General features: G+C 50.8%; 1 protein-coding gene across 1 annotated transcript in view; it reads right to left on the bottom strand.

Moving 5' to 3' along the window:
* The window catches only part of LOC147119499 (telomerase protein component 1-like), a 110,504-nt gene extending 90,635 nt beyond the window's left edge, over window positions 1-19,869 (bottom strand). Inside the window, 9 exon segments of the mRNA XM_085985060.1 lie at window positions 542-721; window positions 2,851-3,001; window positions 4,544-4,725; window positions 8,760-8,957; window positions 11,376-11,493; window positions 13,558-13,671; window positions 15,255-15,376; window positions 16,379-16,499; window positions 19,696-19,869. Of these exon segments, the coding sequence (XP_085841186.1) occupies window positions 542-721; window positions 2,851-3,001; window positions 4,544-4,725; window positions 8,760-8,957; window positions 11,376-11,493; window positions 13,558-13,671; window positions 15,255-15,376; window positions 16,379-16,499; window positions 19,696-19,829 (1,320 nt within the window). The 5' untranslated portion in view covers window positions 19,830-19,869.
* Window positions 19,870-25,047: the final 5,178 nt, after the last annotated feature.

Here is a 25,047-nt window from a genome sequence, read left to right as displayed (position 1 = left end):
AAACGCGGCAGCCAATTTGCACACAGCAAGATCCCACAAACGGAATTTGTGATAAATGACCTAACCATTTGTTTTTTTTTTAGTGATGCTGGTTCAGCGATAAATATTGGGCCCCAGGACACCGGGGAAGAACTCCCCCCACCTACTCTTCTTCCAGGAGCGGCCGTGGGGTCTTTTACGTCCACCCGAGAGGACAGACCGAGACTTGGTTGAACGTTGCATCCGAAAGATGGCACCTCCGACAGTGCAGCACTTCCCTCAGTACTGCCACCGGGGTTTCGGCCCTGGATTGTGGGGGCTCGCGTCTCCGGAGTAGGGGGGGCTCGAACCCACGGCCTTCTGACTCGGGCAAGAGTGCTACCCACCGACCATGGCCGACACCGACTGGGAGCGTTGGCCTGGAAACAGGGAGATGGAGAATGGGAACCGGTAAATTTAAGCAGCCCTATTGGTTGGGATAGGGCGGGAAAGCGGAGCTGAAGTAGAAGATTCGAAGGGCCGAATGGCCGACTCCTGCTTCTGTTTATGTTCCGCCGCCCACCTGGTTGTTGAAGGCTGACTCCTCCAGCTTCTTCCCGTAGACGGCCAGGCTCCGGCGCACGACCTCCGACCTGTCGAGTGGCTCCAGCGGGCCCAGGCAGATGGCCACAGTCCCCTTGCGCTTGGCCAGAGCGTGGTGCAGCGAGGAGTCCTCCGTAACACTCAGCACCAGCGTCACACCCTGAAAGAAGCAACAGAGGCAGACAACTCAACCTATAACCTCGCAAGGCTCAGAAATGGGTTTCACATACACCGAGAGAGGGGGAGCGGGCGACCGCGGCAGGGGGAGCGCGAGGGGGGACGGACGGGGGAGCGGGCGACCGCGGCAGGGGGACAGAGAGAGCGACCGAGACAGAGGGACAGAGAGAGAGACCGAGACAGGGGGACAGAGAGAGAGACCGAGACAGAGGGACAGAGAGACCGAGACAGAGGGACAGAGAGAGAGACCGAGACAGAGGGACAGAGAGAGAGACCGAGACAGAGGGACAGAGAGAGAGACCGAGACAGAGGGAGAGACCGAGACAGAGGGACAGAGAGAGAGACCGAGACAGAAGGACAGAGAGAGAGACCGAGACAGAGGGACAGAGAGAGAGACCGAGACAGAGGGACAGAGAGAGAGACCGAGACAGAGGGACAGAGAGAGAGACCGAGACAGAGGGACAGAGAGAGAGACCGAGACAGAGGGACAGAGAGAGAGACCGAGACAGAGGGACAGAGAGAGAGACCAAGACAGACAGAGAGAGACCGAAACAGACAGAGAGAGAGACCGAGACCGAGACAGAGGCAGAGAGAGAGTGACCAAGACTGAGACCGAGACAGATAGACACTAAGACCAAGACAGAGAGAGACCGAGAGATAGTAGATAAATTACCAGGAGCAGATGGGATGCTGAGGGAATTGAAGGTGGAAATCACGGAAGTACTGGCCATAATATTACAATCCTCCATAGATACCAGCGTGGTGCCAGAGGACTGGAGAATTGCAAATGTTACACCATTAATCAGGTGTCGACACTAGGATCACTGCTTTTCTTGATATATATTAATGATGACTGGGTGTACAGGGCATCATTTCACTATTTGCAGATGACACAAAACTTGGAAGTATAGTGAACAGTGAGGAGGATAATGATAGATTTCAAGAGGACATAGACAGGCTGGTGGAATGGGTGGACATGTGGCAGATGAAATTTAATGCAGAAAAGTGCGAAGTGATACATTTTGGTAGGAAGAACGAGGAGAGGCAATGTAAACTAAAGGGTACAATTCTAAAGTGGGTGCATGAACAGAGAGACCTGGGGGTATGTGTGCACAAATCATTGAAGGTGGCAGGGCAGGTTGAGAAAGTGGTTAAAAAAGCATACGGGATCCTGGGCTTTATAAATAGAGGCATAGAGTCCAAAAGCAAGGAAGTTATGATGAACCTTTATAAAACACTGGTTCGGCCTCAACTGGAGTATTGTGTCCAATTCTGGGCACCGCACTTTAGGAAGGATGTGAAGGCCTGAGAGATGGTGCAGAAAAGATTCACAAGAATGGTTCCAGGGATAAGGGATGAGGGACTTCAGTTACGTGGATAGACTGGAGAAGCTGGGGTTGTTCTCCTTGGAGCAGAGAAGGTTGAGAGGAGATTTGATAGAGGTGTTCAAAATCATGAGGGTTCTGGACAGAGTAGAGAGAAACTGTTCCCATTGGCGGAAGGGTCGAGAACCAGAGGACACAGATTTAAGGTGATTGGCAGAAGAACCAAAGGCGACATAAGAAAAACTTTTTTACTCAGCGAGTGGTTAGGATCTGGAATGCACTGCCTGAAAGGGTGGTGGAGGCAGATTCAATCACGGCTTTCAAAAGAGAGTTGGATAAGTACCTGAAGTAAAGAAATGTGCAGGGCTACAGGGAAAGGGCGGGGGACGGGGTGGGACTAGCCGAGAGTCAGCACAGGTTCGACGGGCCGAATGGTCTCCTTCCATGCTGTAACTATTCTATGATTCTATGAGAGACTGAGAGAGACAGGCCGAGAGAGAGAGACACACACACACCGAGAGAGAGAGACAGAGAGAGAGAGCGCGACAGACAGAGAGACAGACTGACAGACAGACAGAGACAGATTTACCATCTCACCCAAAAGAAGGCACCTCCAACAGTACAGCACTTAGTACTGGCACCGAGTGTCGACCTGGATTATGGGACTCAAATCTCCGGAGCGAGACTGGAGCCTGAACCTCATGTCTCAGAGGCGAGAGGGAGCCCTACTGAGCCACGGCTGACACCTCAATGCAGAGGTTGGAATACAGGAGCACATCATACTCACACGTGGCAGCTGCTCAGGGATCCAGTCTGATGTGCGTAGGCCGCGCTCTGTCTGGACACAGTCGGCACCGTCAATGATCAGCACCAAGTGTCGTCTCGGCTGAGAACAGGCCACACGGTCCAAGAGAGAATGAAACTCCAACACAAGGCCTCTGTGGAGGAAATACAGTGACTGAGCCTTTCTGACAAAGGGTTCACAACTCAAAACGTTAACTCTGTTTCTCTCTCCTCAATGCTGCCTGACCTGCTGAGTGTTTCCAGCATTTTCTGTTGTTATTTCAGATTTCCAGCATCCACTGTATTTTGCTATTGTATTACTGCTGAATAAACAGTGATTCTGTACAGTTAGTTAGTAATCCTTACCCTGCTGAATAAACAGTGACTCTGTACAGTCAGTTAATAATCCTTACCCTGCTGAATAAAGTGTCTCTGTACAGTTAGTTAGTAATCCTTACCCTGCTGAATGAACAGTGACTCTGTACAGTTAGTAATCCGTACCCTGCTGAGTAAACAGTGACTCTGTAGTTAGTTAGTAATCCTTACACTGCTGAATAAACAGTGACTCTGTACAGTTAGTAATCCTTACCCTGCTGAATAAACAGTGACTCTGTAGTTAGTTAGTAATCCTTACCCTGCTGAATAAACAGTGACTCTGTACAGTTGCACAGCAAGCGGCCCATACCCTGCTAAATAAACAACTGTGTACAGTTAGTGAGTGACCATACCCTGCTCAATAACGTGACGCTGTAGTTAGTGACCCATACCCTGCTCAATAACAGGATTCTGTACAGTTAGTGAGTGACCCATACCCTGCTCAATAACATGACGCTGCAGTTAGTGAGTGACCCATACCCTGCTCAATAACATGACGCTGTACAGTTACAGCGAGTGACCCATACCCTGCTCAATAACGTGACGCTGCACAGTTAGTGAGTGACCCATACCCTGCTCAATAACATGACGCTGTACAGTTACAGCGAGTGACCCATACCCTGCTCAATAACGTGACGATGTAGTTAGTGAGTGACCCATACCCTGCTCAATAACATGATGCTGCACAGTTAGTGACCCATACCCTGCTCAATAACATGACGCTGTAGTTACAGCGAGTGACCCATACCCTGCTCAATAACGTGACGATGTACAGTTAGTGAGTGACCCATACCCTGCTCAATAACATGACGCTGTACAGTTACAGCGAGTGACCCATACCCTGCTCAATAACGTGACGATATACAGTTAGTGAGTGACCCATACCCTGCTCAATAACATGATGCTGCACAGTTAGTGACCCATACCCTGCTCAATAACATGACGCTGTAGTTACAGCGAGTGGCCCATACCCTGCTCAATAACGTGACGATGTACAGTTAGTGAGTGACCCATACCCTGCTCAATAACATGACGCTGTAGTTACAGCGAGTGACCCATACCCTGCTCAATAACGTGACGATGTACAGTTAGTGAGTGACCCATACCCTGCTCAATAACGTGACGATGTACAGTTAGTGAGTGACCCATACCCTGCTCAATAACATGACGCTGTACAGTTACAGTGAGTGACCCATACCCTGCTCAATAACGTGACGATGTACAGTTAGTGAGTGACCCATACCCTGCTCAGTAACATGACGCTGCACAGTTAGTGAGTGACCCATACCCTGCTCAATAACTAGGGGTGGTGCCCTGCTTACCTGTAACTCAGTGGGACCTCCTGCTGCCCTTTCAACCTGGCGTTGAGCAACACACAGAGCCGGTGAAGCATGCTGGTGCCATCCTGAGCTCTCTCGCTGGCTGCTGTGAAGTGAAAGAGGAGATCGGACGGCCCCGGACATTTCTCTTTGTCGCTGGGGGAGAGCTGGGTCACCAGGCTGGCCTACAGAGGGAGACGAGGAGGAGTGTGTCTATTAATGAGGGCAGCGGTCTCGGTCCCTGCCGGAATCAAAGCAGCGGTGGGGTTTGTTTCTACCTCTGCCAAGGTCGCTACTCACTGGGGTGCAGCTCCGTAGTCATTGGCTAGGATGATCAACCTCATCAACATCACATATACCGCATCCTTAATGTAGTAAAAACATCCCAAGGTTCATGGAATGCATTCAAGATAGTTTTCCAGATCAGTATGTCGAGGAACCAACTAGGAAACAAGCTATTTTGGATCTAATATTGTGCAATGAGACAGGGTTAATTAACAACCTTGTAGTAAAGGAGCCTCTGGGGAAGAGTGATCATAATATGATAGAATTTTATGTTGAAAGAAAGAAAAGACAGACTTGTATTTATATAGTGCCTTTCATTGAAACTTATAAAATTCTAACAGGACTAGGCAGACTAGATGCAGGAAGGCTGTTCCCGATGGCGGGGGAGTCCAGAACCAGGGGTCACAGTCTAAGGATAAGGGGTAAGCCATTTAGGACAGAGATGAGGAGGAATTTCTTCACCCAGAGAGTGGTGAACCTGTGGAATTCTCTACCACAGAAGGCAGTTGAAGCCAATTCATTAAATATATTCAAGAAGGAGTTAGATATCTTTCTTAAGGCTAAAGGGATCAAGGGATATGGGGAGAAGGCAGGGACAGGGTACTGAATTTGGATGATCAGCCATGATCTCATTAAATGGCAGAGCAGGCTCGAGGGGCCGAATGGCCTACTCCTGTTTCTATGTTTCTATGTGATAATGACCAGATCATCTGGTTTTAGCAGTGACTATTTGCACGGCAATTTTTGATGGAGGAAGGGAGGGAGGGAGGTGGAGGGAGGTGGGGGGAATGGGGGGAGGGAGGGAGGGGAGAGAGAGAGGGGAGGGGAGAGGAAGAGGTCAGGAAATCCGGGGTGGGGGAGTAAAGAGCACGGAGGGCGCAGTGGGGATGGGGGAAAATGAGAGCGAGAACGTGATCGAGATGGCAAGACGGATCACGTTCTTCCAACCCCACCCCCCTTTATTCAAGAAGGAGTTAGATGTATTTCTTAAGGCTAAAGGGATCAAGGGATATGGGGAGAAGGCAGGGACAGGGTACTGAATTTGGATGATCAGCCATGATCTCATTGAATGGCAGAGCAGGCTCGAAGGGCCGAATGGCCTACTCCTATCTTCTACGTTTCTATGTTTCATGACCACCGGAAGTCTCAAAGCACTTTACAGCCAATGAAGTACTTTTTGAAGTGGAGTCACTGTTATAATGTGGGAAATGAGTTTAAGTTTGAGAGTTAAGTCCGAAACTAGGGTCTTAAATCTGAACATAGCAAACTATGTAGGTATGAGACACGAGTTGGTTAAGGTAGGTTGGATTAAAAGATATGATGGTAGATAAGCAATGGCAAACATTTAAAGAAATAATTCATAATTCACACCAAATATACATTCCTTTAAGGAATAAAATCCCCATTGGAAAAATGGTCCAACCATGGCTAACAAGAGAAGTTAAAGATAGTATTAGATTAAAGGAAGAGGTTATAATGTTGCCAAAAAGGAGTAGTAAGCCTGAGGATTGGGAGGATTTTAGAATTCAGCAAAGGAGGACCAAGAAATTGATAGAGAGAGAAGAGAAAATGAGAGTAAACTAGCAAGAGACATAAAAACAGATTGTAAAAGCTTGTGTAGGTATGTAAAAAGGAAGAGATTAGCAAAAGTAAATGTGGGTGCCTTACAGGCAGAGACAGGAGGAATTATAATGGGGAATAAGGAAATGACAGAGACATTAAATAAATACTTTGTATCTGTCTTCATGGAAGAAGACACAAAAACATTTCAGAAATAGTAGGGAACCAAGGGTCTAGTGAGAATGAGGAACTTAAAGAAATAATTATTAAAGAAATAGTACTGGAGAAATTAATGGGACTAAAAGCCCCTGGACCTGACGGCCTACATCCTAGGGTTCTAAAAGAGGTGGCTACAGAGATAGCGGCTGTATTGGTTGTGATCTTCCAGAATTCCCCAGATTCTAGAACAGTCCCAGTGGATTAGAAGGGAGCAAATGTAACCCCACTATTCAAGAAAGGAGGGAGAGAGAAAACAGGGAATTATTGACCAGTTAGCCTGACATCAGTAGTAGGAAAAATGCTAAAATCTATTAGGGACGTGGTAGCAAGTCACTTAGAAAATCATAATATGATTGGGCAGAGTCAACACAGATTTATGAAAGGGAAATTGTGTTTGACATCTAGAGTTTTTGAGGTTGTAAATGGCAGGGTAGATAAAGGGTAACCAGTAGATGTAGTGTATTTGGATTGAAAATCCAAAAAGGTGCACAAAATTAGAAAATTAGAGCTCATGGGATTGGGGGGTAATATATTAGCATGGATTGAGGATTGGTTAATGGACATAAAACAGAGAGTAGGAATAAACGGGTCATTTTTGGGATGGCAGGGTGTAACTAGTGGGGTGCCGCAAGGATCAGTGCTTGGGCCTCAGCTATCTACCATCTATATCAATGACTTAGATGAAGGGACCGAATGTAATGTATCAAAGTTTGCTGACGATACAAAGCTAGGTGGGAAAGTAAGTTGTGAGGAGGATGCAAAGAGGCTGAAAAGGGATATGGACACATTAAGTGAGTAGGCACAAACATGGCAGATGGAAGATAGCGTGGAGAAATGTGAAGTTATATGAAGTTTGGTCGGAAAAATAGAAAAGCAGATTTTTTTCTATGGTGAGAGATTGGGAAATGTTGGTATTCAGAGGGACCTGGGTGTCCTTGTACATGAATCGCTGAAAGTGAACATGCAGGTGCAGCAAGCAGTTAGGAAAGCAAATGGTATGTTAACCTTTATTACAAAAGGACTGGAGCATAAGAATAAAGAAATCTTACTGCAATTATATCGGGCCTTGGTGAGACCACACCCAGAGTATTGTGTACAGTTTTGGTCTCCTTACCTAAGGAAGGATATATTTGCCATAGAGGGAGTGCAACGAAGGTTCACCAGACTGGTTCCTGGGATGGGGGGGATTGTCCTACGAGGGCAGATTGAGTAGACTAGGCCTGTATTCACTAGAGTTTAGAAGAACAAGAGGTGATTTCATTGAAACATAAAATTCTTGACAGGGTAGATGCAGGGAGGATGTTTCCCCTGGCTGGGGAGTCTAGAACCAGGGGTCACAGTCTCAGAATAAGGGGTCGGCCATTTAAGACTGAGATGAGAAATTTCTTCACTCAGAGGGTGGTGAATCTTTGGAATTCTCTACCCCAGAGGGCTGTGGAGGCTCAGTCGTTGAGTATATTCAAGACAGAGAGCGATAGATTTTTGAATATTAAGGGAATCAAGGGATATGGGGATAGTGCAGGAAAGTGGAGACGAGGTGGAAGATCAGCCATGATCTTATTGAGTGACGGAGCAGGCTCGAGGGGCCAAATGGACCACTCCTGCTCCTATTTCTTATCTTAAGGGAATACATAAAAAATAGGAGCAAGAATAGGCCACTTGGCCCCTCGAGCCTGCTCCGCCATTCAATAAGATCATGGCTGATCTCGGGCTCAAAGCCACTTCCCCGCCCGCACCCCATAACCCTTCGCTCCCTTAATACAAGCCTGGTCTGCGCAACCTGTCCTCATAATTTAACCCTTTTAGTCCCGGTATCATTCTGGTGAATCTGCGCTGCACCCTCTCCAAGGCCAGTATATTCTTTGAGATTCGGTGCCCAGAACTGAATGCAGTTCTCTAATTGGGGACTTGCAGGTGGTGGAGAGGCTTTAAGGGAGTCAGGAGGCGAGCCACTCGCTGCAGTATACCCGGCAGCCCCGGCATTTATGTAGCCGGTCTGATTGAATTTCTGGTCATTGGTGACCCCCAGCATGCTGGTGGTCTTGGGGGGGGGGGGGGGGGGGGGGGGGAATTCAGCAATGATGACGCCATTGAATGTCAAGGGGACTTGTTTGATTAAAAGAGATTAAGTGGGACAATCTAGAATATTACATACCACAAAGGCGGTCTTTCCCTCGCTGGGCTTGCCGTAGACGACAAACGCGCCGCCCTTCCGCCGCTCTCGGATCGCGGAGGCGGCCGCAGCGAGTTGCTTGACACGGCCGTACCGCTGGCAGCTCTGCGCCTCCAGGAAGCCGTCCTGAAGGGCGTCTTCATCACCAGCCGCCAATCCCGTCTCCGGGCCGTGCTCCGCCTGTCGGTGAGACGCAAACACCACACGCCAAGCGCGTTAGATAGAAGGCAGGAACCTCGCATTTACATAGCGCCTTTCACCACCTCGGGACGGCCCACAAGGTGCTTCTCAGCCAACAAAGAACTTTGTTGAAGTGCAGTCATTGTTGCGATGTAGGAAACACGTCAGTAAAAGGCAAGGGAATACACAATGAATGGTAGGACCCTAGGAAGGACAGAGGATCAGAGGGACCTTGGTGTGCATGTACATAGATCACTGAAGGCAGCAGGACAGGTAGATAAGGTGGTTAAAAAGGCATATGGGATACTTGCCTTCATTAGCCGAGGCATAGAATATAAGAGCAGGGAGGTTATGATGGAGCTGCACAAAACGCTGGTTAGGCCACAGCTGGAATACTGTGTGCAGTTCTGGTCGCCACACTATAGGAAGGATGTGATTACATTGGAGAGGGTGCAGAGGAGATTTACCAGGATGTTACCTCGGCTGGAGCGCTTCAGCTATGAAGAGAGACTGGACAGGCTGGGGTTGTTTTCCTTAGAGCAGAGAAGGCTGAGGGGGGACCTGATTGAGGTGTACAAAATTATGAGGGGCATAGATAGGGTAGATAGAAAGGAACTTTTCCCCTTAGTAGAGGGGTCAATAACCAGGGGGCATAGTTTCAAGATAAGGGGCAGGAGGTTTAGAGGGGGTTTGAGGAAAAACTTTTTCACCCAGAGGGTGGTTGGAATCTGGAACTCACTGCCTGAAAGGGTGGTAGAGGCAGGAACCCTCACAACATTCAAGAAGTATTTAGATGAGCACTTGAAACACCATAGCATACAATGCTACGGACCAAGTGCTGGAAAATGGGATTAGAATAGACAGGGCTTGATGGCCGGCGTGGACACGATGGGCCGAAGGGCCTCTTTCTGTGCTGTATAACCCTATGACTCGATGACTATGACTCATATGGGCGCACAGTAAGATCCCACAAACAGCCGTGTAATAAATGACCAAATCATCTGCTTTCCCTTTTGTTTAAGAAATAAATATTGGGTGCAGGACACCGGGCAGAATGCTCCCCCTGCTCTTCTTCAAAATAGTGCCCGTGGGATCTTGTACGTCCACCCGAGAGGGCAGATGGAGCCCTCGGTTTAACGACTCATCCGAAAGACCGCTCCTCAGACAGTGCGGTGCTCTCTCTGTGTCGGGGCAGATGCCATGTTTGTAATGGGACCAGAGAGCGGTTCGGAGCCCTTTCCCGCTCCAGCCCCTACCCGCCCTTCCCGCACCGCCGCCACATGTGCGACTGACCCGTTCCCGGTCCTCCCCGCTATTAGGGGGGGGGGGGGGGGGCGGGGGGGGAAGGTGGGGTTATCCCAGCATCACGCCCCGCTGAGAATGGAATCTTCCGAGCTCAGCCTCGCTGCAGAGGAGCCTGGCGTAATTCTGGCTGGAGGGTGGGATTACATCGAAAGAGACTCGATAGTCAATCTTTTCATTCTGGCACATTCCTGCCAAACAACAGGCCGCCCCGTGCCCGACTGTAGGCCAGGAACAGGCCAGCCCATGTTTGACTTTAGCCTTAAGAGGCAGGTCACTGGGTTAATTCCTTGCGATTGGAATGGCTGCCCGGTGTAGAAAGGGAGAGGGGGGCCTGAGCCGGACTAGGCTGGGAGAGGGGGCCTGAGCCGGTCTAGGCTGGGAGAGGGAGGTCTGAGCCGGTCTAGGCTGGGAGAGGGAGGTCTGAGCCGGTCTAGGCTGGGAGAGGGAGGTCTGAGCCGGTCTAGGCTGGGAGAGGGAGGTCTGAGCCGGTCTAGGCTGGGAGAGGGAGGTCTGAGCCGGTCTAGGCTGGGAGAGGGAGGTCTGAGCCGGTCTAGGCTGGGAGAGGGAGGTCTGAGCCGGTCTAGGCTGGGAGAGGGAGGTCTGAGCCGGTCTAGGCTGGGAGAGGGAGGTCTGAGCCGGTCTAGGCTGGGAGAGGGAGGTCTGAGCCGGTCTAGGCTGGGAGAGGGGGGCCTGAGCCGGTCTAGGCTGGTCTGAGCCAGTCTAGACTGGGAGAGGGGGGTCTGAGCTGGTCTAGACTGGGAGAGGGGGTTCTGAGCCGGTCTAGACTGGGAGAGGGGGTTCTGAGCCGGTCTAGACTGGGAGAGGGGGGTCTGAGCCGGTCTAGACTGGGAGAGGGGGGTCTGAGCCGGTCTAGACTGGGAGAGGGGCGTCTGAGCCGGTCTAGACTGGGAGGGGGGGGTCTGAGCCGGTCTAGACTGGGAGGGGGGGGTCTGAGCCGGTCTAGACTGGGAGAGGGGGGGGTCTGAGCCGGTCTAGACTGGGAGAGGGGGGTCTGAGCCAGTCTAGACTGGGAGAGGGGGGTCTGAGCCAGTCTAGACTGGGAGAGGGGGGTCTGAGCCAGTCTAGACTGGGAGAGGGGGGGTCTGAGCTGACCTGACAGTGTTGACTGACGATGGCCTTCCAGAGGCTGGTGAGGACACTGTTCCCAAACTCGTCCAGTCCCTTCAGGTAAGGTCTCCCGTCGACCTCCCCTCCCCACTCGCTGCGATAGCTGGAATCAAAGAAGAAAATAATTCAAAGATATATAACATTTAAAAATTGATTCTTGCACAAGTGCTGTGTTAGCTGAACCCAGCCGGGGGTGGGAGAGAAAACAAGGCAGAGACGGAGCGAGAGAGTCCAAGCGAGAGACAAGGGGGGAGAGAATGAGTAATTCGGAAGGCAAATGGAATGTTGGCCTTTATTGCAAGAATGGAGTATAAAAGCAGGGAAGTCCTGCTACAACTGTACAGGGTATTGGTGAGACCACACCTCGAGTACTGCGTACAGTTTTGGTCTCCTTATTTAAGGAAGGATATACTTGCATTGGAGGCAGTTCAGAGACGATTCACGAGGTTAATTCCAGCGATGAGGGGGTTGACGTATGAGGAAAGGTTGAGCAGGCTGGGCCTTTACTCATTGGAGTTTAGAAGAATGAGAGGTGATCTTATTGAAACATACAAGATTCTGAAGGGGCTCGACAAGGTAGATGCAGCGAGGATGTTTCCCCTCGTGGGGGAATCTAGAACTAGGGGAAAAAATTTCAGAATAAGGGGGCACCCATTTAAATCAGAAATGAGCAGGAATTTCTTCTCTGAGGGACGTGAATCTTTGGAATTCTCTTCCCCAGAGAGCTGTGGAGGCGGGGTCATTGAATATATTTAAGGTGGAGACAGACAGATTTTTGAACGATAAGGGAGTCGAAGGTTACAGGGAGCGGGCGGGGAAGTGGAGTTGAGGCCAAGATCAGATCAGCCATGATCTTATTGAATGGCGGAGCAGGCTCGAGGGGCCGATGACCTACTCCTGCTCCTACCTCTTATGTTCTTATGAGTGAGGGACGTGGTGTTGGGGGTTTGGGTGTGGGGGGCTGGGAGGGGAGGGGGTGGGGGAAAGAGACTGAGCGACTGATGAAGTGTGTGAGGGCGGGGGGAATCCAAGCGTGACAGGGAGAGGGTGAGACCGGGCGACAACGCGCATTTCTCTAGCGCCTTTAACGTAGTAAAATATCCCAAGGCGCTGCACAGGAGTATTATAAGACAAAACATTTGACACCGAGCTACATAAGGAGAAATTAGGGCAGGTGACCAAAAGCTTGGTCAAAGAGGTAGGTTTTAAGGAGCGACTTAAAAGGAGGAAAGAGAGGTAGCGAGGCGGAGAGGTTTAGGGAGGGAATTCCAGAGCTTAGGGCCTAGGCAACAGAAGGCACGGCCGCCAAAGGTTGAGTGATTATAATCAGGGATCCTCAAGAGGGCAGAATTAGAGGAGCGCAGATATCTCGGGGGGGGTTGTGGGGCTGAAGGAGATTACAGAGATAGGCAGGGGCGAGGCCATGGAGGGATTTGAAAACAAGGATGAAAATTTTGAAATCGAGGCGCTGCTTAACCGGGAGTCAACGTAGATCAGCGAGCACAGGGGTGATGGGTGAACGGGACTTGGTGCGAGTTAGGACACAGGCAGCCGAGTTTTGGATGACCTCAAGTTTACGTAGGGTGGAATGTGGGAGTCCAGCCAGAAGTGCGTTGGAATAGTCGAGTTTAGAGGTAACAAAGGTATGGATGAGGGTTTCAGCAGCGGATGAGCTGAGGCAAGGGCAGAGACGGGCGATGTTACGGAGGTGGAAGTAGGCGGTCTTTGTTATGCTGCGGATATGTGGTCGGAAGCACATTTCAGAGTCAAATATGACACCAAGGTTGCGAACAGTGTGGTTCAGCCTCAGACCAACGTTAGGGAGAGGGATGGAGTCAGTGGCTCGGGAACGGAGTTTGCGGCAATGGGGGCCGGGGGGGGGGGGGGGGGGTGGGGGGAGACCAAGTGCGACCCGGGGAGAGGGTATAGACACAGTGAGTAAAAGTCCCACAGTGCTGAGGGACGAGATTGAGAGGAGGAGTCCCACAGTGCTGAGGGAGGGGAGACTGAGGGAGGAGAGGAGTCCCACAGTGCTGATGTTTCTGGGGCAGAATGGGTTAGTGTGGGAGACATCCCGATGGGTCTGAATTTAAACAGTGTGGATACAGGGAGCAAGAAGAGCGAGTGGGTGGGGATTTGGAGGGACAATAGAACCTCATGTGCTTACTTTTCCAGGGCCAGTAATCCTGCTTCCTTCACGTGACTCTTCAGATCTGCCACCCTTGTTTTCCCTTCCTCTGACTCTGCTGCGAAGTCTGACCTCCACCGCTCTGGTAGTGACCTGACCAAAGAGAAATGGAGTGAGTCAGTACACAATCCCAATGGACCCAATCCCTTCCCATTCACTCCCATTGTACACAATCCCAATGGACCCAACCCCTTCCCATTCACTCCCATTGTACACAATCCCATTGGACTCCCATCCCTTCCTATTCACTCCCAATGTACACAATCCCAAAGAACCCAACTCCTTCCCATTCACGCCCATTATACACAATCCAAAAGGACCCAATCCCTTCCCATTCACTCCCAATTTACACAATCCCAATGGACCCAACCCCTTCCCATTCACTCCCATTGTTCACAATCCCAATGGACCCACCCCTTCCCATTCACTCCCATTGTACACAATCCCAATGGACCCACCCCTTCCCATTCACTCCCATTGTACACAATCCCAATGGACCCACCCCTTCCCATTCACTATCACTGTCACTGTACACAACCCCAATGGACCCACCCCTTCCCATTCACTCCCCTTGTACACAATCCAATGGACCCAATCCTTCCCATTTACTCCCATTATACACGATCCCAATGGACCCACCCCTTCCCATTTACTCCCATTGTACACAATCCCAATGGACCCACCCCTTCCCATTCACTGTCACTGTACACAACCCCAATGGACCCAACCCCTTGAAGGGTCAGTGTTTGACCCCCTGCCCCAGCCAGCACCCCATCAGAGAGAGGAACTAGTGCAGTCCTGGTGGTGACAGCGCTCCCACAATGGTGTTGGGATAGTGACCCTGCAACAATCAAGGAGAACCGATACATGTCAGAATGGTGTGTGACTCGGAGAGGATCCTGGAGGTGTTGGTGTTCTCTTGCTATTTCTCCTCTTAGTCCTTACTAGTGGAAGGAGTTGTGGGACTGTCTAAGTTTTGTAAATAAACGTGATTGACAAGAACGCCTTTAATTCTTACCCCATCAGAGAAAGCCCTTCATCCCGTGTCTGGGGCTGGATTTGACCCCAAGGTCCCAGAGGGTGAAAGGTTAATGTTTGACCCACTATTCCCTCACCCAGATCCCCCATCAAAACCACCGCTCCCATTTTCTCAGACAGCAGGTGCTGATAATGGTTCTGCTGTCGCCATTTACACCTCCTCTAGATCCATCTTATGCTTCTTTACTTGTCCCATTACCACCCCCTTTTGCCTCGCACCATCATCCATTTCGTCATTTAATCTCGCCTCTCCTCCACCCCATCACAGACCTTCCCCTTTTATTATCCTTCCACCTCCTTTTCCCTACTTGCTGAACAACTGTTAAATTCCTGACAACTCCCAGATCAGGTGACAGGTCATGGAGCTGAAACGTTAACCGTTTCTCTCACCACAGAGACTGTCTGACCTGCTGAGTACTTCCAGCATTCTCTGTTTTTATTTCAGATTCCCAGCATCTGCAGTATTTTGCTTCTGTTTTACCCATTGTTCTTTCATCCTCCAGAGGTGGCGCTGTAATCTCCCTCAGCCTGTTACAACAAACACAGCCTCTCCTCCCACTAACTGTGACCACTGATACAGGAGGTTGACCAGTAGTTCAATAATATCACATTCATTGATCCTCCTCACTCTCTCCTACCTCAGTACAGCAGGGTCTCTGGTGTAGAAGAAAGAGGTTTGACTCGAGCAGTCTCCATTCTGTCGCAAAAACTGCATAATTTCAAACTCGGTGATGGAACGGCCTTGCGGATAGGACTTAACCTGGGAGATAAAGTGAGGGAAAGTTGCAGAGATTTCAGTCAGACTTTCACAGTGCTGGGCCCTCCGAGATCTGGAACTAGGAGCCCATTCATACTGCTATTTCACGCATGCACAGTCCTATCAAACACTCCCAGGGCAGGTACAGCAAGGGTTAGATACAGAGTCAAGCTCCCTGTACACGGTCCCATCAAACACTCCCAGGGCAGGTACAGCACGGGTTAGATACAGAGTAAACCTCCCTGTACACGGTCCCATCAAATACTCCCAGGGCAGGTACAGCACGGGTTAGATACAGAGTAAAGCTCCCTGTACACGGTCCCATCAAACACTCCCAGGGCAGGTACAGCACGGGTTAGATACAGAGTAAACCTCCCTGTACACGGTCCCATCAAATACTCCCAGGGCAGGTACAGCACGGGTTAGATACAGAGTAAAGCTCCCTCTACACCGTCCCATCAAACACTCCCAGGGCAGGTACAGCATCGGTTCAGTGTCAACCATGGCTCAGTGCTAACACTCTCACCTCGGAGTCAGGAGTTTGTGGGTTCAAGTCCCACTTCAGAGATTCGAGCCCCACAATCAAGGGCCGACTCTCCCAGTGCAGTACTGAGGGAGTGCTGCATTGTCGGAGGTGCCGTCAATTTGGATGAGACGTCAAACCGAGGGCCAGCCTACCCTCTCGGGGGGACACAAAAGATCCCAAGGCACTACTTCAAAGAAGAGCAAGGGGGAGTTCTCCTCTCGAACGACATCACTAAAACAGATTGCTGCGCATCAATTTCCTACATTACAACATTCAGTACACTTCAAAGGTCCTTCATTGGCTGTAAAGCACTTCGGGACGTATATAAATAGCAGTCTTTCCTTTAAAACAAGCTGGGAGACCAGTGTAACGGGAACAAGGTGCCGATCCCATCGCTTGCCCGTTGAAAGCACATCGATCTGATCCTGGAAATCGCGGTAACAGAAGTGCTGCGGGAGCATGTGAGCTGGCATCCTTACCCACTCAAACTGAGGCAGGTTGGGTAGCGAGTATTCCCGCAGGATCTGTCCGTATCGCTCCCCCAGAATTCCCACAAACAGCTGGCAGCGGGAAACCTCAGACAGGCAAAGCTCCAACTGCCTGCGAGTGGATAGAAGCAGAGAATCAGTTCAGGGGCAGAGGGCGGGACCGACAGCATCCTCGGAGGGACGGACAGAGAATCAGTACAGGGACAGGGCGGGACCGACAGCATCCTCGGAGGGACGGACAGAGAATCAGTACAGGGACAGGGAGGGACCGACAGCATCCTCGGAGGGACCGACAGAGAATCAGTACAGGGGCAGGGAGGGACAGACAGCACCCTCGGAGGGGCAGACAGAGAATCAGTACAGGGGCAGGGAGGGACCGACAGCATCCTCGGAGGGCGAGACAGAGAATCAGTACAGGGACAGGGAGGGACCGACAGCATCCTCGGAGGGACAGGGAGAGAATCAGTACAGGGGCAGGGAGAGACCGACAGCATCCTCAGAGGGCGAGACAGAGAATCAATACAGGGACAGGGAGGGACCGACAGCATCCTCGGAGGGACGGACAGAGAATCAATACAGGGACAGGGAGGGACCGACAGCATCCTCGGAGGGACGGACAGAGAATCAATACAGGGGCAGGGAGGGACCGACAGCATCCTCGGAGGGACGGACAGAGAATCAATACAGGGGCAGGGAGGGACCGACAGCATCCTCGGAGGGACGGACAGAGAATCAATACAGGGACAGGGAGGGACCGACAGCATCCTCGGAGGGACGGACAGAGAATCAGTACAGGGGCAGGGAGGGACCGACAGCATCCTCGGAGGGCGAGACAGAGAATCAGTACAGGGACAGGGAGGGACCGACAGCATCCTCGGAGGGACGGACAGAGAATCAGTACAGGGGCAGGGAGGGACCGACAGCATCCTCGGAGGGACGGACAGAGAATCAGAACAGGGGCAGGGAGGGACCGACAGCATCCTCGGAGGGCGAGACAGAGAATCAGTACAGGGACAGGGAGGGACCGACAGCATCCTCGGAGGGACGGACAGAGAATCAATACAGGGACAGGGCGGGACCGACAGCATCCTCGGAGGGCGAGACAGAGAATCAATACAGGGACAGGGAGGGACCGACAGCATCCTCGGAGGGACGGACAGAGAATCAGTACAGGGGCAGGGAGGGACCGATAGCATCCTCGGAGGGACGGACAGAGAATCAATACAGGGACAGGGAGGGACCGACAGCATCCTCGGAGGGACGGACAGAGAATCAGAACAGGGACAGGGAGGGACCGACAGCATCCTCGGAGGGACGGACAGAGAATCAGTACAGGGGCAGGGAGGGACCGACAGCATCCTCGGAGGGACGGACAGAGAATCAGAACAGGGACAGGGAGGGACCGACAGCATCCTCGGAGGGACGGACAGAGAATCAATACAGGGACAGGGAGGGACCGACAGCATCCTCGGAGGGACGGACAGAGAATCAGTACAGGGACAGGGAGGGACCGACAGCATCCTCGGAGGGACGGACAGAGAATCAGTACAGGGACAGGGAGGGACCGACAGCATCCTCGGAGGGACAGACAGAGAATCAGTACAGGGACAGGGAGGGACCGACAGCATCCTCGGAGGGACGGACAGAGAATCAGAACAGGGACAGGGAGGGACCGACAGCATCCTCGGAGGGACGGACAGAGAATCAGTACAGGGGCAGGGAGGGACCGACAGCATCCTCGGAGGGACGGACAGAGAATCAGAACAGGGACAGGGAGGGACCGACAGCATCCTCGGAGGGACGGACAGAGAATCAGTACAGGGGCAGGGAGGGACCGACAGCATCCTCGGAGGGACGGACAGAGAATCAATACAGGGACAGGGAGGGACCGACAGCATCCTCGGAGGGACGGACAGAGAATCAGTACAGGGACAGGGAGGGACCGACAGCATCCTCGGAGGGACGGACAGAGAATCAGTACAGGGACAGGGAGGGTCCGACAGCATCCTCAGAGGGCGAGACAGAGAATCAATACAGGGACAGGGAGAGACCGACAGCATCCTCGGAGGGACGGACAGAGAATCAATACAGGGACAGGGAGGGACCGACAGCATCCTCGGAGGGACGGACAGAGAATCAGTACAGCGACAGGGAGGGACCGACAGCATCCTCGGAGGGACGGACAGAGAATCAGTACAGGGACAGGGAGGGACCGACAGCATCCTCGGAGGGACGGACAGAGAATCAGAACAGGGGCAGGGAGGGACCGACAGCATCCTCGGAAGGACAGGCAGAGAATCAGTACAGGGACAGGGAGAGACCGACAGCATCCTCGGAGGGACGGACAGAGAATCAGTACAGGGACAGGGAGGGACCAACAGCATCCTCGGAGGGGCAGACAGAGAATCAGTACAGGGAGAGGGAGGGACGGACAGAGAATCAGTACAGGGGCAGGGCGAGACCGACAGCATCCTCGGTGGGGCAGACAGAGAATCAGAACAGGAATGGGAAGGGACGGGTTAGCACCATCCTCGGAGATACAGAACAAGTGTATTCTATCCACAGGTTCATGTATTATGGGGTGTGCGATGTGTGTTGCTGCAGTGATGAGTTAGGAGGTCTCTTAGGCTGCAGTGGACGGCGCTGGTGGGGGGCGGTTGTGGGATTAATACAGAAGGGATGGGGGGATACAGAGTTGGCTTTGGTTATTGTGCAGAGGGGTCCGGTGAGTGAAAGAGGACTGGAGAGTAAAAGCGATCCGGAGTGATACGGTGCCAAGGGTCAGGGAGTCGGAGCGACACTGTGCCCAGGGGTGAAGGGTCAGGGGCTCGGAGGGACACCAAGCCCAGGGATAGAGGGTCAGGATGGGTGGAGGGACACCGCGCCGAGGGGTTGAGGGTGGGGGTCAGAGGTACACCGAGGCCAGGGGTCGAGGGTCAGGGGGTCGGAGGGACACCGCGCCCAGGGGTCGAGGGGTCGGAGGGACACCGCGCCCTGGGGTCGAGGGTCGGGGGGTCAGAGGGACACCGCGCCCTAGGTTCGAGGGTCGGGGGCCGGGGAGACACCGCGCCCTGGGGTCGAGGGTCGGGGGTCGGAGGGGCACCGCGCCCAGGGGTCGAGGGTTGTGGGGTCAGAGGGACACCGCGCCCTGGGGTCAGAGGGACACCGCGCCCTGGGGTCGAGGGTCGGGGGGGGTCGGAGGGACACCGTGCCCAGGGGTCGAGGGTCGGGGGGGGGGGTCGGAGGGATGGTGTGCCCGGCGGTCGGCAGCCCGTGAAATCTGGTACCTCGGTGCGACCGACACCCACCTGTTCCCGCGGGACTCCTCCTCAGTGATGCCCCAGCGCAGGTCCACCTCCTGCACCCGGACAAAATGGCGGGCAGCCCTGGCCCGCAGCTCGGGGAAGACGGAGCGGGTCAGGAGGTCGCGCTCTGCCCGCATGTCCCGGAACGTCGAGGACACGAAGACTCGCACGGTCCGCCACCTGCGGGAGAGGGAGGAGACATGTCAGGTAGGGAGAAGTGAGAGGGCTAAGTTGGTGTGAAAGGTTAAAGGTCAGGCAAGGTTCTGAGCTGCACTCTCCATCCCAGCGAATTCCCGTCCTCAACCATGCGCCACCAGTCCCACAGGCACTGACCAAACTCTGAGACCTTACCTGGGAGGGGCCCCGTACTAACCCAGGCGTGAATGACAGGATAGTCAACTGCAGAGGGCACCACAGCCGACCCACCACCCCACTCCCCCACACACACTCTCCAGCAGACACTGGATGGCGATCAGGTGCAGGACTGCTCCCTGACCCAAGGAAGCACTCAGGCCAACTGTAGCCATGCTGTGCCATCTGGCTGTGATCAGTCAAAAGAGAGAGAGAGAGAGAGAGAGAGAGAGAGAGAGAGAGAGAGAGAGAGCGGCCGAGAGAGAGCGGCCGAGAGAGAGAGAGAGAGAGAGCGGCAGAGAGAGAGAGAGAGAGAGAGAGAGAGAGAGCGGCCGAGAGAGAGAGAGAGAGAGCGGCCGAGAGAGAGAGAGCGGCCGAGAGAGAGAGAGAGAGAGAGAGAGAGAGAGAGAGCGGCCGAGAGAGAGAGAGAGAGCGGCCAAGAGAGAGAGAGAGAGAGAGAGAGAGAGAGAGAGAGAGAGAGCGGCCGAGAGAGAAAGAGCGGCCGAGAGAGAGCGGCCGAGAGAGAGCGCGCGCGGCCGAGAGAGAGAGAGAGAGAGAGAGAGCGAGAGAGCGGCCGAGAGAGAGAGAGAGAGAGAGAGCGGGCCGAGAGAGAGAGAGAGCGGCCGAGAGAGAGAGAGAGAGCTGCCGAGAGAGAGAGAGAGAGAGAGAGAGAGAGAGAGACGAGAGAGATGAGAGGAGCCGAGAGAGAGAGAGAAGAGAGAGAGAGAGAGAGAGAGAGAGATTGAGAGCGGCCGAGAGAGAGAGAGCGAGAGAGCGGCCGAGAGAGAGAGAGCGGCCGAGAGAGAGAGCGGCCGAGAGAGAGAGAGAGAGAGAGAGCGGCCGAGAGAGAGAGAGAGCGGCCGAGAGAGAGAGAGAGAGAGCGGCCGAGAGGAGCCCAAACAGGACCACCAATGTCCCCCACCCCCCTTTACAAAACCAACAACAGAACCGTGCTTTTATACCTGACCCAAGACCCCCCTCTAGACCACAGACTGTAGACCAAGAACTGAGAAAGATCATGACGATGCTGAACAGCCTGATAGAAAGCCGGAGAAATTATTAATATTGTTATTTATCATTATCATTATTGTTATCTTATCAGTATTATTACTATTATTAGATAGATATATGTGCATGCCTCATGAAATTTATACTAAATCATCATTTAGCATTATAGAAAATAGTGTTTCCACACTCATCCCACAAAATAGGTCCATTTTATTTCATTTTATTGAACTATATAAATGCGTTCTTTCCACATAAGCTGCTGGAATATCCAGGGCCTCCGCTCCTCAACTTTTGGGATGAAGAGTACAGACCCTGAATTCCTAAAAGCTATAAAAGACATTGATATAATTGTGTTAACAGAAACATGGTGCCAAAAGGACATGCCGACCCACTGTCCTCCAATGTACCATGAAATCATTGTGCCCTCAGTAAAGAACACTAAAACACGCAAGGGCAGAACCTCCGGGGGAATATTGGTGTGGTATAAGGGAGAACTGGACAAACACATCTCACCGGTAAAACAGGGGAAATCACACGTATGGCTAAAACTAGATAAAAATATAGGAATAGCAAAAAAAGATGTTTACTTATGTGCGATCTACATACCTCCAATAGATTCGCCATATTTCGAAGAGGAGTTATTTGATACTCTCCACATGGAAATCAGCCATTTCCAGGCCCAAGGAAAGGTGATAATATGTGGGGACCTAAATGCAAGGACCGGTTGTGAACCTGACTTCATAGACCCACAGGGAAACAACCATGTGTTTGGCCAGACCCCTTTAGATGTCACACCAGCCATCGCAAATCGGAACAACCTTGATCGTGAAATAAATAAAAGCGGTAGGGAGGTAGTGCAACTCTGCCGAGCCTTAGGCCTGTACATAGTTAATGGTAGGTTCAGAGGGGACTCCCAAGGGAGACTCACATACTCCTCAACTCTTGGGTCTAGTGTGGTGGACTATACAATCACTGACCTGGACCCCTGCGATATCAACGCATTCACTGTCAGGCAGCAATCCCCCCTCTCAGACCATAACCAAATAAATGTGTACCTTAAACTTTCTGCCCAAACTACAGACACAAAAAAGGAACACAGTAAGCTACATAAAATAAACCAGACATACAGATGGGCCCCAGACAGTGGAGATAAATTCATCACAGCACTAAATTCACCTGATCTCACAAGTAAAATTTCAAAATTTAAAGAAAATCTATATGAGATCACCAGAGATGGTGTAAACACGGCCATAGAGGATATAAATATGATCTTCCATGAGGCAGCTGTAAAAGCCGACCTCGTGAAACAGAAGAGGAAGCGTCACAAAAGACAAAATAAAAATATGAAATAGTTTGACCACGAATGCAAAAATGCCAGAAAAGACCTGAGAAAAATATCAAACCAAAAGCATCGGCAACCAAACAATCCGGACCTACGTACTAGATACAATGAAACCCTCAAAAGATATAAACACACCATTAGGAACAAAACACAAAACTATACCCACAAAATACTCGAAGAAATTGAAAACTCCACCAATCCAAAACAATTCTGGGAAATGTGGAATAACCTGAGTACAACACAATTGCAAGCATTACCAATCCAAGATGGCGACATCTGGAGAACACATTTTGAAAACCTCTACAAAGACATCCCAAAAAACAAAACAAACCCAAGTCAACATCAGGTCACAGAAAAACTCCACACATTAGAAGCAACAATTAAAGACAACCAAAACCCTCTAGACTCCCCAATCACATGGAAAGAACTGGCCACAAAAACAAAATCTCTCCACCTAAAGAAAGCCTGTGGCCCAGACAACATCAAAAATGAAATGCTAAAGTTCAGCAATATGGAGATGCAGGGTGCGATACTCAAACTATTCAACATCATATTACGCTCAGGCTGTTTTCCCGATATCTGGTGCCAAGGACTAATCTCCCCCATATATAAAAGTGGAAACAAATCAGACCCAAATAACTACCCGCGGCATCTGTGTCAACAGTTGTCTAGGGAAGTTATTCTGCAGTATTCTAAATAGTAGATTACTTGATTTTCTTAACAAACATAATATCCTCAGAAAAAACCAAATAGGCTTTCTTCCAAAACACCGCACCGCCGACCATATCTATACCCTTCACACCCTCATTGAAAAACATAAACACCAAACAAAAAATGGGAAAATATTCGCCTGTTTCATCGACTTCAAGAAAGCCTTTGACTCTATATGGCACGAAGGGCTCTATTATAAACTTCTTCAGTGTGGAATAGGGGGCAAAGTCTATGACCTTATTAAATCAATGTATCTGAAAAACAAATGCGGGGTCAAAATTGGAGACAAACGCACCGATTTCTTCACCCAGAGAAGAGGCGTCCGGCAGGGCTGCAATTTGAGCCCGACCCTCTGTTCAACATATACATAAATGAATTAGCAGACATGCTGGAGCAAAGCGAGTCACCAGGTCTCCGTCTCCTGGATGGAGAAGTGAAGTCCCTGTTCTATGCGGACGACCTGGTTCTGCTGTCTCCCACAGAACAGGGATTACAGCAACAACTAGACCTACTCGACAAATACTGCCAAAATTGGGCTCTAACAGTAAATCTAAAGAAAACCAACATCATGATTTTTCAGAAAAGACCCAGATGTCAGGAAAACAAATACCAGTTTACCCTCAGTGATACCACTATAGGACACACTATGAGCTACACCTACCTTGGTCTAACTATTACAGCATCAGGGAGCTTCAGCATAGCAGTGAATGCACTAAAAGAAAAAGCCCGAAGAGCCCTATATGCAATAAAAAGAAAATTCTACAACATCCAAATCCCAATCAAAATCTGGCTCAAAATATTTGACAGCATAATCCTGCCCATTGCACTGTACGGTAGTGAAGTATGGGGCCCGCTAAATCACCAAAGCTACACTAAATGGGAAAAACACACAATAGAAGCCCTACATGCAGAATTCTGCCGAAGCATCCTTCGCACCCAAAGAAAAACGCCAACAAATGCATGCAGAGCCGAACTAGGCAGATACCCACTGATAATAAACATCCAAAAACGAGCACTAAACTTCCTAAATCACCTCAAATCTAGCTCCCCAGACACCCTTCATTTCAAAGCCTTTCAGACCCAAGAGCTAAACCCAGAAAAGAGTCCCCTGAGTCAGCTGCTACTGAAACTAAGTACTCAGCCGGACCCAGACCAGCCCCAGACCAACACAGCCATCCAAACACCAATCCGAGTGAACCAAATCATTAAAAAATGCAAAGAAACCTACCTGGAACATTGGAACAAAATAACCGAAAGCCAAAGCAGATTAGAATGTTACCGGGCCCTAAAAGAGAATATAAACTGGCAGACTACCTCACGACCATCAGAGACACAAAACAGAGACAGACCCTCACCAGGTACAGACTAAGCGACCACCAACTGGAAATTGAAAAAGGCAGATACAAGAAATCCTGGCAGCCTAGAGAGAATAGAATATGCGATCAATGTCTGGCTGGCGAGGTTGAAACAGAAATGCATTTCCTCCTAAAATGCGAAAAATTCAACACATCAAGAAACATATTATTCAACAAGCTAAGCCAAACAACCCCAGATTTCAAGGAATTGGATGATCTGTCAAAATTGAGATTAGTCCTAGGAGAAGGAGACAGACCATACCTTGGGGCCAAATATGTAACAACATGTCACAACCTGAGGACTGTTTAAAAGTAAGACTGTTTAAAATTAATATTGAACGTACCAAATGAAGTAGAAAGACTGTTTAAAATTAATATTGTTTAAAAGTAATATTGTATGTACCCAACAAATGTCAAATCGATTGACACCTACAGAATGTTGGAAAACTGTACCTTTTTGCTATGTAAGCTTTGGCAATATGGTTCTCTGTAAACTTTCATGCCAATAAAGCATTTGAACTGAACTGAACTGAAACTGAGAGAGAGAGCGGCCGAGAGAGAGAGAGAGAGAGAGAGAGAGCGGCCGAG

The sequence above is a fragment of the Somniosus microcephalus genome, chromosome 4, assembly GCF_052327205.1.
Source record: "Somniosus microcephalus isolate GS21.2 chromosome 4, FLI_Smic_1.0, whole genome shotgun sequence".
Taxonomy (NCBI): Eukaryota; Metazoa; Chordata; class Chondrichthyes; order Squaliformes; family Somniosidae; genus Somniosus; species Somniosus microcephalus.
Note: the sequence above shows the minus strand (reverse complement) of the source record. Positions and strands in the feature narration are given on the sequence as shown.